The 12,998-nt window shown below is 40.2% G+C and overlaps 1 protein-coding gene across 4 annotated transcripts in view; it reads left to right on the forward strand.

Moving 5' to 3' along the window:
• The window catches only part of CA12 (carbonic anhydrase 12), a 49,969-nt gene that overhangs the window by 27,541 nt on the left and 9,430 nt on the right, over positions 1–12,998 (forward strand). For all 4 annotated transcript variants that reach the window (XM_049812428.1, XM_049812429.1, XM_049812431.1 and 1 more), the window contains 5 exons: positions 5,876–6,055; positions 8,589–8,731; positions 9,632–9,727; positions 11,428–11,491; positions 11,941–12,098. In XM_049812428.1, coding sequence (XP_049668385.1) covers positions 5,876–6,055; positions 8,589–8,731; positions 9,632–9,727; positions 11,428–11,491; positions 11,941–12,098 — 641 coding nt within the window. The remainder of the gene's footprint in view (positions 1–5,875; positions 6,056–8,588; positions 8,732–9,631; positions 9,728–11,427; positions 11,492–11,940; positions 12,099–12,998) is intronic.

Consider the following 12,998-nt stretch of genomic DNA (forward strand, 5'->3'; position numbering starts at 1 on the left):
AGCGATTAGAGAGACTGCAGTTAGCCAGAAAAGAGCTTCTCCATACTCTCCTGCTGATCCTGGTTCCTTACAGCAGCCTACACCTTCCACCATTTACCTTTAACCCTGCAACACTTTGCAATGCCTCCCACTAAAATTAAGTCAACAGGACAGGAAAGGAAGTCAAGCCATTATTATCCCAGTGCAGACTGATGTCAAGATGAGGGTCAAGGTACAAGATTAAGGGTGGAGGAGAAATCCGGGTGCTGATTGTCAATCAAAGTTCTCTTTGTTAAGTACAACAATATGTAAAACTGAATGTTGATACAGCTCAGGGCACGGTGGCAAAGCAAGATGACACTGCGTGTGATCAGGCCTTATCTCTTCAGTGCAAGCTTTCCAAAGAAATGAGCATTGCGCTTGGCTATAATGGAAACTACTGCTTGTCATGGTTTAACCCCAGCCAGCAACTGAGCACCACGCAGCTGCTCACTCACTTACCTCCCACCCAGTGGGATGGGGGAGAAAATGGGGAAAAGAAAGTAAAACTTGTGGGTTGAGATAAGAACAGTTTAATAGAACAGAGGAGAAGAAACTAATAATGATAACACCAATAAAATGACAGCAGTAATAATAAAAGGATTGGAATATACAATGCAATTGCTCACCACCCGCTGACCAATGCCCAGTTAATCCCGGAGCGGCGATCCCCCCACCCCCACTCCCCCCAGTTTATATACTAGACGTGACGTCACATGGTATGGAATACCCCGTTGGCCACTTTGGGTCAGCTGTCCTGGCTGTGTCCCCTCCCAATGTCTTGTGCCCCTCCAGCCTTCTTGCTGGCTGGGCATGAGCAGCTGAAAAATCCTTGACTTGAGACTAAACATTACTTAGCAACAACTGAAAACATCAGTGTGTTATCAACATTCTTCTCATACCAAACTCAAAAACATAGCACTATACCAGCTACTAGGAAGACAATTAACTCTATCTCAGCTGAAACCAGGACACTGCTTCAGATACGATAAAGGCTAAACCTCTCCTTTACTTGCCTCTTCCTTAGCCAAACTGTAGCAATGCTATTTGTTCTTCCTGATTTCACTACTCTTGTATATAGCCCAGGAAAAAGTGCCTGGAAGAAACAGCACAGGCCAGTGAGCTGGGGCATGAGCCCTCAGCCACCTCTGACACAGGCTTGCTTTGTGTCCTCCGACACAAAGGGCTGCTTCACCTTCTGTAAAACGGACAAAGTAGATGAAGTGTATCACGAGAAAAGTGTTTTCAGTTAAAGAACTAAAAGGATTGTTGCCCCATAGCTCAGGATAGCACGTGCATGCAGCTTTTGGTAATGTTGCTGTGTGGCTGGAAGGTGCAGGCCTGAAATCCTCTGCCCCAGAAGTAAATTGGTAGAATTGGAGATCTGGGCTTCAATTCTTCAGATTCTGGCTTTCTGCTTCTGTAATGTAAGAGGGCTGGAATGAAGTCAAAGAACCAGAATCACTCCTTGAGAGTGGACAAGCAGCTACAATGGAGGAAACTAGCTTTACAGCCAAGTTTAAATTAATAGAGCCAACAGAATTATTAATGTGCTTTAGCATGTGAGGGGACAACTTCACACTACAACGTAGACACAACAACTGTTGTAACAGACCTCAGGCTAATTGAACTTGCACACTCCTTAGTTTTACTGTTGCCAAATACTCCAATGCAGTGAGGTGCTGAGAACTTGTGCTAAGACCCCTCCACTTCCCCTTAGGAAACGCCAGCTTTAGTGAACGCACTAGAACATGCCCAAAATTTCTCATACGGCACTTGAATGGAGTAGCAGGGACAGCAACAGCCCTTGGCAATTCCTCTATCTCACAAGCTTCCTTCTGGATACATATGTGAAAGATACACACATATTGGATATGTGTACACCGAATGGTATGACTGAGCTTTGCCTGTGCTCTGAGTGAAATGGAAACCATGGGGTCATGTTACTGTGGCAGGGAGCCTGGACTCTCAGCCTTCACTGCTAACTCGGCCCTGGGCTAACGGCAGCTATAAAGCTTCCAGCTGGCTGAAAACAGGGCAGAGTGCTCTGCCTGGCTGCAGAAATACCGCAGACATTCCCCGTGTTACTGACCCAATGCATTTTACTACATTTAGTTTGCTTCAGATCAAGAGAACTTCGACACCCTGCGAAAAGCTCGAGCAACATGAATATTCATTGGTCATCAGAGCAAAAGTCTGTTGGTAACACTGGTGTCTTATAGGCCTGTTTTCTTCTTTTTTTAAGTCAGCCAATGTACACATGCTGGGAGCAGACACCATGGTTGTTCTTAAGGGAACATCTGTCCTGCAGCGCCTAGCAGCACTAGAGCTGCAAGGCTGGCTGAAGGCTTAGGCACAGAAAGCTAAAAGCTGCCAAAGGAGATGATACAATGGACGCATGCAGCCATGGTGCTGAGGGTATTTTGCTCAGCTCACTGCGCAGCCGGGCAGCAAGACTATCCAAAGAATTACTTTATTTACAGACATCTTTTATAAAATAGCCATGAGGGCATAGTCGGGCTTAGGGTTATTTACAGCGTGGTAGGGGAACATGGTCCTGGAAACTCATGTACAAGAAGGCAGCCCACAAGCTGGATTTGAGCAACCTGAGTTTGCACTCCCTACAGCAGGGAGTGTTCATGGCTGCACTGGGCGCAGTGGTAGCAGGAGGGGTCCTACTTCCACCCATACCAACAGCTCCGTACCTTAATTTGCTCACTCCAACAGCTGAATAGTAGTGTTGGGTGGGTAGGGCAGGCCCATGACACAATTACTGCTCTGCTGACACAGTCCTGATGGGATCCTCATAGCAGCAAACTTCATCTGAAATGCCTGGGTTGTACCCTTTGTCACAAATGTTGTCACAAAAGAAGGGTATTAACTACCAAGATATTTTTGCAATATTTCTTATGTTAATACTTTTTGGGACTTGTAGTACAGGCCAATCTTAATACATCCACATGCTATTCTTTATTCAGTAGTGATCAGACAGAGCCTTTGTAAACATAATGTGATTTCCACTGAATTTATCTGAATGTGCTGGCACAGAAAAAGGAAAATCTGGTTCACAATCAATCATTCATTTTCAACAGAGCTAGCAGAGAAATGCCTTCCAGCTGTGTGGTTTATCTACCACGGAAATCTCAATTTCACATATGCAAACCCAAGCTGCAGTGAGCTCAGCTCTTTGAGACAGGAGTTTTGAGGCACTGAAATTAGGAAGACTACGTGACAAAAGGCAGAATTTCTAGAAAACCTGGTTTTGTACCAAAAAAGGCTTTTTGTTTGGTTTGCTTGTTGGTTTTTTTAATTGAGCAGGAATGAGAAGCAAAAACTGCTGTAGCTTAGAGGAGTGTGAGTGGAGTTGCAGATTTATGTCAAGGAAAGGGTAACTGCTAATAAAGATCAAGGTACATAAAGACTGCAATAACTACAGCATTTTACAGAAAAGACAAAAGTTTCCATTCTGAACTGCTGATGTTGGTGTCGAAGTTCCCATACTCTGTTGCCAGCTCTTAAGGGCATTCAATTCATCCAAACATAGTACTGAAAAAGTGAGTGGTACTTCATGACATGGTTTCCACTGGCTGGGACTAGACTTCTATTTTATGCACCAATTAAAAATTATTTATTTAATTATCAAGTCTCCAAACCTACAATATGTAATATATTGACATCTTCTGGCAAACTCACTATCTTATTAGCACATGGAAACCCCAAGCCTTTTAAAATTACTGAAGTCTTTTTACAATAAAGGTTTCTCAGCAATTTTTTTCTGACACTGCTGTAGTCTTAGCTCCCCGGAAAGTGTTAAATTTCAGTGTCATTGACTTGCACATCAAGTTTCAACCTCAAGAAACTATCATTTCCTGGTATATCCTGATATACATTTTTCTGGGAAATGTTCTTGAATATGTATATCCCATAGTGTGGAATTTACGCTCCTCTGGATGGATTTGTTATTTGCCAAAAACTATGTAGACAACAGTATACAGTCTTCTATAATGTCAGCATAAGATGTATTAGTTTTTAAAATTAATTTCAGTTTCAATAACTTTAAGATAGTACCATGAAGATCTAAGAGGAGAGAAATTAATGTGATTGGCAGTGAACTGGAGTCAAAGATTTATGTTACAGCAACATCAATGTCTATTTATACTGGAAAGCACTGACTGAGTCTGAGTATCCACACTGCAAACAATACCATGTGCTAACCTATGTCTTGAATAATCTTGAAGAGCTTTAACAAGGAAGTAAGGCTCTCTTTGAACACCAGAACTGAACTTGCCAATTCTGTCACATGCACTATGTTTAAATCACATTCACCTCCACTGTCCATATCCTTGGAAACTGTCTTTCACGTTAAAAAGTGAGTCTCTAATAATATTCTCCTGATTGTTAATTTTCCTGCAGAAAAGATCTGAACTTGCTTTGCCACTGATGACCCAATCTAACATTAGATTCTGGCATTCACAATTCATGGAAGATGTTAACACACTGGAGAGACTTCAAAGAAGCCACAAGGAACATTATAGGTTTGGAAAAGCAGCCTTCTAACCAAAGACTCGAAGGAACTCAATCTATTTCGTTTAAGAGAATTGAGAAACTATGTCCTCTATTTATAAATACTTTAATGAGGAACAGAAGTATGCTAACAGGAGGCTCTTCAATTTCTAAGCAAAGGATTAAAAGCAATCACTATCTAAACGAAGTCAAAGCTAGACAAACTCACAGTGAAAAGCAAGCTACCAAGGAGAGTAATTATCCATTGGGCACTAATGAAGTATCTTTTACCTGCAATGCTTAAAGGCAGAGTAGATTATTTTTCCCTTCTGAAAGATATGGCCTCATTGAAGTAGAAATTAATCCAGGGAGGTCCAATGGCTTGTGTTATACAGATCAGGCTGGGTGATCCCAAAAGACCTTCCTGCGTTAGAAAGAATTATGATGAATCTTCAGAGTAAAGAATAAACACAAGTTGCAAGTACCTCTTTTGGTATTTAAATCCAAATGGTCTCAGCTTACAGCTTGTAAACAGCTGCTAGCTATTAATCTGTAATTAAATCAAAGGCACAATTAAAAATCTCTTGATATTATCTATTCTTTGTAGATCCTACCTAGGGCAAAAGACTGTGATGAAGAAAAGTTTCACCAGAGTTTGAGCAAGTTATTGCAGGTCAAATTGTCATAACATCTTCCATTTTTGCAAGTTAGCTTTTCACTGTGCATTATGCAACATGACTAGATAGAGCCAGACAGTTTGTATGGCAAGGGAATTTTATAAGGGTCTGGCTTGCTATGTACTGAAAAGTATGGAAACTTTCTTCTGTCAACATGAAGTCACTTCTTTCAGCAATTCTCTTCAGAAGGCTGGAATAGCTGCATTACTGTGCATATGCCTGTTACTTCCATAGGGAAAAGTAATTCATATCAGTAAATAATCCAAATACTGTCACAGATCCAAACTCTACTCGTCACACTTGGGCACTCTGAAGAGAGACAATACCATCATGAGAGGGTCAGAGACACTGTGGCTGGCTGTGGTGCTGCTGCCTGCAGGCCTAACCTGGTGAGCTACCAGGCCTGCAGTTTCCCAAGAGTGTAACATCAACAGCAGTTGAGATTACAAAAAAATAGAGGGGTGGTAGAGTGTCTCTATGTGAGATTTTTGTTGGCATTTAGCCCTTTTCTATCTAATGGCACACTGCAAAGATGAAATTAAGTTTAAAAAAAAAAGTCTTAAAAATTCAGAAAAGGCTCCTTTTCCAAATTTTGGGTGAAGGCTGAAACAGGGGAGTTTTTATATTAATTGCATAGTTAAGGCTTGACAAATGTGTCTCTTTGTTAATTTACACAGGTCCTGATGGAGAGAAGGCCTGGCCAAAGAAATACCCATTTTGTGGAGGAGTATTCCAGTCGCCAATAGATTTCCACAAAGATATTCTCCAGTATGATTCTAATCTCTTGCCTTTAGAATTCATAGGCTATAATGTGCCCTCCACTGACCACTTTACATTGACCAATAATGGTCATTCAGGTAAGGAAGCTCAATGACAGCAAGGGATTGTAAAGGAAAGACTTGCTGGAGCTCGTCATTTTTTATTTCATGGGTGAACTACTTTGATTATCAAATGAAATTAAACTTTCATGATAAAGCCTTCACATCAGCATACCTACATCTAGAGACCAGGCTAGAGAAACTCGGGAATGTACTAAAGTACAAATGGATTCGCAGTAAGCCAAATTGACTATGGTTTTTAAATAAACTGTAGGCATGTCAGAATTAATTCCTGAGCTTTTCTTATTACTTTGGTTGGAGTACTCCGAAACAGAAACAGACTTTGTGATTATGTTAAAAAGAGATGAACTGATAAAATATGGGTGCAATGGGTCTCTGACATTCCAGTCTAATCAAAGCAGCTCAGCTGAATTATGGGCGGGAAGGGGAGAGGGAAAAACAAAAATCTAGTAGCACCATTCTGTTCCTTTGACTTGAGATAGAAACCCTCTTTACTGTAAGATAGTACAGATAGATAAAAAGACAGAAAAATAATTAGAAATAGCATTTAAACATGCCCTCCATTGTAGTACTAAACCAAAGGTCAGTACAGTAGGTAAACGCAGAGAAGATGCAGTCTCATAAAGGTCTACTATATTGACACAATATACAATACCAGCAAGCTAGTATCACCATTTTTTGTTCCTTCCTGAAACATTTGAAGACATAGAAATAAGAACACTTATAAGGCCTTCCTTCTTTGTATCCTCCTCTGTTGCATAAGCATCAAAAGAACCTGTGTTATAAAATACTCTCTGCCTCTGGTCTTCTCTGGCATGCTTGGTTAAAAGATGCCTGACATGCAAACATCTCTTTTTTTCTCACTCTTTCAGTGGGGTAAACCTGCTCTGTAGAACATCATAAGCCCACTCTTCAGGCATGGTTCCTGGTTTTCCTCTTGATCAATTTCTTCATCAAAACCAGGTTGCTTTGAACTAGGAATGGCTGGAACACCCTTTCCTTGTGAACCTTCTTTTCCTAAGAGCCTTTCTTGGTCCTGAGTGAAGGATTGTACTGTCACAGCTGAATGTATTAGGCTGATGTAAGTGACAGGCAGAGAAGGAAACATTGTCATTGTGGACATTAATGCTGCCAGAGAGCAGGTGGAGACAAAAGAACAACACCGAGAGCCTGTCCCTCACATAACAGTTGCACAGGTGAAAGCAAATTACTCGTAGAGCCTACATCACTAACATTGTCAGATCTTGCCCCTAAAACAAGAAGTTCAACTACTTCCTAATGAAAGCCAAGACAAAAATAGATTTCCCTCCCCCTCAGTAAAAATGGGAATTCACTTATAAGATCAGTGCCCTCCTAGAAAGCAGGGGACATGCGACCCACTCTAGAAACATCACTCAGATACAAACCTTAATTGATCTGAGTAATGAAAAATTAGCCTCTGTTAGAGTGATCATTACACCATCTGCTGCTGTCTTCTCTTATGGCTAGAGAGGAAATCAGTAGGATGCTTAATATTGTGGCATCAGTCATTCCTACATATAATTAATGGTAATTCAGCAGCCAGCTAATCCAGGCACAATTACCTACTTCAGCTAGACTGAAAGCAGTAGAGCTCAAAAAAAGCTTTTTAGCACTAACATAAAAACACATAGGCTTGCAGCTGTTCCTTCATTAAGGTTTTGAGCCTTGTTTCCCTTGCCAAACATGTCTGGAACACTCCAGAAACAAGTTTTATTCACACTGGAAAATAATAAAGATAAATTGCAAAGAAATTGATCTGTTCTTTACATAAATCGTTGCTTTATGAAGTACCAAACTTCTCAAGTGAACAAGTCAGTTTCTGCTGAGTTGAGAATTACTACTGTAATTTCTACACAAAAAAAATAACCCAGCCTGTCTTCCACACTGGAGAGCATAAGTGAGCAGAAGGCAGGGTAATGCATACAAAGGTCTCCCTCCAGAATGTCAAGAGAGGAAATGCTAGTTTTTAAGGCCTGTGATTATCTTGCTGCTTGACATCAATGATCTGGGTTTCAGGGGGAGCAGGGAGAAGGGGAAGCTTATTTGGTTTTGCCATATGCTCCTCAAAGAAGATTAAGAGGCAGAGGAGTTCAATATAACAAGAGTTTAAAAATACCATGAGAAAAATTAATTTATTAAGCCATTTTCAACCACTATAAGGGGATTGACAGAAGGCACACAAGCCTAAGTTTTGCTTCAACACGTTCAGTAACTGACTCTTCAATAGGACTGAGATAATTTTGCATTCTTCAGGGAGAAGAAAGATTTCCATTAGCAACAATTCTCACATTCAATTCCTTCAGTTTAAGAAAATAGAAAAAGGGTATATTCTAAATTCTCCTGAATTACCTAGAAAGGGTTAAAGACAACTAAAGTGTTTATCTCCTACCACAGACTGAGAAGGATTTAAGCTAAGAATCTGCTTTGTTCACGCTCCATACATAATATACTTAGACACAGTACTTTTATTTGCCCTGTGCTTGAAAGCCGTGGTATCATTTGCTCCCCTCTGGTTTTGGTCTGCTTACAGTGAAAATGTATCTGTCGCCTACTATGTGCATCAGAAACCTCCCTTTTGAATACACTGCATCTCAACTTCACCTACACTGGGGCAACAGAAACAAGTCAGAAGGCTCAGAGCACACAGTCAGTGGGAAGCATTTTGCAGCAGAGGTAAGAGAAGCTCAGATAAGGGAAAGAAACAAAGAAGGCTGGGCAGGTCTCACTGTTTCAAAGCAAGATCTTTATCTTGGGTATATGACTGTAAAAGGCTGCAAGGTTCTAATCCAAGTTCTCATGGTCTGGGTATATACTAAAAAAAATGCATTGTGCACTGCAAAAAGGATGGACTCTGATGTACTTTCATGAATACGCCACAAGTCAGGGAGTTAGAATTTAGGTTCTAAACTCAGGGCTGGCAATGGGTCACTTGAGTAATTTCAAGCAAATTGCTAGATATTCGACACCTTGGCTCTTTGTAAACCAGGTATATCTTAGTTGCACAACATTACTTCTCTGTCTACTTTTACTCACCTTCTATCCAGTGAAGAACTATTTGTTATCTTTTCTAATCCTAAATTATGGATTTGGGAATAGATTTTGAAAAGCAGTACCAATTGGATATTTACCCCAAAATGAATAAAAGAGAAATCAGTCAGAATAATTTGCTTGCATAACAGCACTTGAGGAATCCATTTCTTCTCCAGTTACATTTAACACCCGGTTTTGCATTTTAAACATTGGAGAGCCCCAATAGTGCTAAGGCGTTACTTTTTCAGGAAAATTTACTAGTACCACAGTCGAGATGCCTTGAAACTGAAGTTATCCTCTTCCCCCCATCACTGCAGGGCATTGGGGGTGGGGAATGGAGTGTAACTTGGCTACAGCAGGAGTGGTAGTTTCAGGACCTTTTGCTTTTCTCTGAAAAGATCTTACCACTACACCCAGAAATCACTGAAGGATCCCATTGTATTGCCTTAGCCTGAGGTGGCTACACTGGTCCTCTTTAGCTGTGAAACAGAAATTTGAGCATGCTCCAGAGGTTACCATAACATAGTATCTCCTTCTTTGTAGCTGCATGTTGTACATTATAACTCTGAGAAATATCCAGATATAACAGCAGCAATGGACAAAGTGGATGGACTGGCAGTTTTGGCTGTTCTTCTTGAGGTAGGATGCAGGACTTTTTTGTTTGTTTGTTTTGTTTAGAATATGCTTTCAATCATTAAGTCATCGCAGACCTTTAACATATAAAACTACCTACATTGTTTAACAGTGCTGTGGCTGAATTAAGGTTCTTCCTTTTCTCTTTCACAAAAAAGGGCAAGATGCCAGCAGCACATACATAAACAGAAACAAATTTTAAGAGAAGAGCAATTCTAAGTATTTCCTCATGGTTTTCAGCAAGTTAACTTCAGCTATGTTAAATTCATTTTTGCATTCATTTACAAACTAAGGATTGGCAGAGTTTATCAAACAATAGACAACAGTGAATTTCAAGCTCACTTACTCAAAACTGCCCATTGTAGCATGAAGCAGTTTTAACACAGCAGGGAGGCATAGGCAGACACAACCCTGGCTTTGGTGACTATATGTAATTACAATTTGACCACAGTCTTCAGGTTGCAAACTTCCCAGATTCTTTGAATCACAGATTACAGTAAACAAGTAAATTCAGTGCCCTTTTTAAGATGACAGGACAGCTTTCCAGTTTTCCCCTCTAAAGCCCCACATACAAGCAATTAAAGATAATAATGATCTGAAAGAAAAATTTTTAGAAGCTTGTACATATATAATTCTCCTTTTTCTTGCGGATTAAAACTCCTCAGTAAGAAAGATAACTATAAGGATGATTTTTAAAAGTGAGGATTTCCTGCAGCATAAAAAAACCTGAAAACACCCAGGTTTTCACATTTCCATCAAAAAAGTGAAAATGCTCTAGTTAGTAGAGAAAGCTCTAATTCTCATTAATATTATCCAAGCTCGCTTCCTAGCAGCTCTAAGACTTTGACAATAATTTTATGTTAAATTTCAGTTCATTTGGAAGTTGCAGCTGTGAAAAGCGTCAGAGTATTCCATATTATGCTAGGGAATAACACTGGGATTCTGGTTATTTCTAAGCAATGGTGTTTAAAAATCAAATAAGGGAACAATGAAGATTAGGTCTTTCAAAAACTTTCAGACAGCTGGTGGCTATTACAGTTGATCTAAGGACACCAGTTTACTATGTCTGGTTGTCAGAAGAGTTGCTAATCACCAACTCTAAAGTATTCATAAAAAAGGCATTGATTATGAGACTGAAAAGCTACTGGTAGCAGTCGAAAATCATGGCCTTCTTTGATAGTTGAGTTATAGCCCTTGCCAGTGTCCCTGTGGTACCCAATAGTGTAATTCTTTATCTTCCTGGACTGTGAGGAGCAGCAGACTAAGAAATGTTTGTGGGTGGAAAAATGCAGCTTTGACTAGAAACCAGTAGGCGACCTGAGAACCCTGTCAGCTGAGACCTTATGCCTGCAGTGTTCTCAAAAGAAATGGTTTCTCTTCATCTGCACAGCATGCTGAACAGGCAAGGGGAATAGGGTCCTTCAAGTGCTCACAAGAGGTCTACACTGCAGTTGTTAGATAGTATTATGACAAAGCAGCCCTAATAGCTCTGGAAGCAAGTAAGACTGTTATTGAGGTTCTGAGGATAGTGTTGATGTTTTGAGTAAAAAGAGTATTTATGCCATTCTAGCATATGAATATCTGGACAGCAGAGACACTTGCCTTATTGCAGAGGCCAGCAAATACTGCTGTCTGCTGTGTGCAGAAGCAAAGACTCATTCAGACTGTGGTGATCTGCACAGCTGTTAACAGTCTGCTCATTACAGATTGGACCCTTCAACCCATCCTACGAAAAGATCTTCAGGCACTTCCGGAATGTGAAATACAAAGGTGAGTGGCTATAAACCTGCATTGGATTGCGAATGGCTAAGAGTATCAGATGTCACCCTGAGAGGGATCGAACCAGCTGAAGAAACAGTCGAGAAATCCCAGACAAATCTGTCACAAACTGTGGAAGACATATAAATGCAGTGCATTTCTGTGAAGAGTGTATGGCTAGCATGTACCATGTGTTTCTGACTGGGCCTTATTTCTTGCACATGGTGGGTTTTGGTTAATATGGCCACAGTTTATGTTATAGAATTCTGATTTGGAATCTAAAACAAGATTCCTACATAGGAAACCTAGAAAGCTGTATTCCTTATTAAATTGGGATCATCTCTGTTAAAATGTATTTTTCTTTTCCTAGTGATATGACCAAAAACATCCTACTTACTGAAAAGCAAATACACTACCTGTGTAGTAATGACACAGCATTTAACATGAATCCCCTATTTTAGATCAGATGGTCCAAGTCCCTGGTTTCAATATTCAAGAACTGCTTCCTGACAGACTGGATGAGTATTATCGCTATGAAGGATCCCTGACAACTCCTCCTTGCTACCCTAGCGTTCTCTGGACAGTTTTCCGACACCCTGTTAAAATTTCACAAGAGCAGGCAAGTTTAAATACAGCACATGTTTTCCTGATTGGTGTCTGCTAAAGAACAGTATATGCATATTCTCATTTCCTGGATTTCTCTTACGTTCCTGTAAAACCGAAAGATGACCATTGCTAAAATCCCTTAAGTGGGAAGAAGAGCACAGAACTGCCATAAATCAATATCCTGTTCTGCGTCTAGTTAGCATGTTTCCAGTTGACCAGAATCAATAAAGGACCAACAACTGCATAGCAATTGGTATAGTATCAGCTTGAAAAATCACAGTCAAGTGAGATCTTCTGTTTTCACTATGTACTTACTTCCTGCTTTAAGTCTTTCCATGAGTGACTTCCAGAGCATTTTTGTTCAGGCTTCATGGCTGAACCCCATTCACTAAGTATTTTAGTGCTACTTTGATCCTGACTGACTTAGGTACGACAGGTTGGGTAGATGTTGTTTCTAAAAAGCATATGATGTGTTACTTGTCCATCTTGTATCCCCTGGCTTTTCTCCAGCTTATGTTTTTTGTGCTCACCTGATTAATTTTTTTTGTTCTTAGGTGGCCACTTACATAGACTATAAACTCCCAATCACTATGTTCTGATTCACCTAATTGTAAACACAGGGGAAAAAATGTTATTATCAAAATCTCTGATCAAATTACTGCATGCTCCTTGTTATGAAAGTCAATTCTTAACTTTGTCCACTCTGCCAGATCATGTCTTTACTAAAGTAGAGAGGTCTTTCATAAAGTAGCTTTTAGTACTGCTTAGGAGTTAGACTGTGCTACAGAGAACATGCTGCAAAGGGCCATCATGTTTCCTCCCATCCAGTTTTCCTGGTGGATAATTACCAAGTAGGATTAATCTTATCAGGATGTAAACAAAATATAGGTATGAGTTTGGAGATGTCACACTG

Source organism: Accipiter gentilis, chromosome 10, assembly GCF_929443795.1.
Source record: "Accipiter gentilis chromosome 10, bAccGen1.1, whole genome shotgun sequence".
Taxonomy (NCBI): domain Eukaryota; kingdom Metazoa; phylum Chordata; class Aves; order Accipitriformes; family Accipitridae; genus Astur; species Astur gentilis.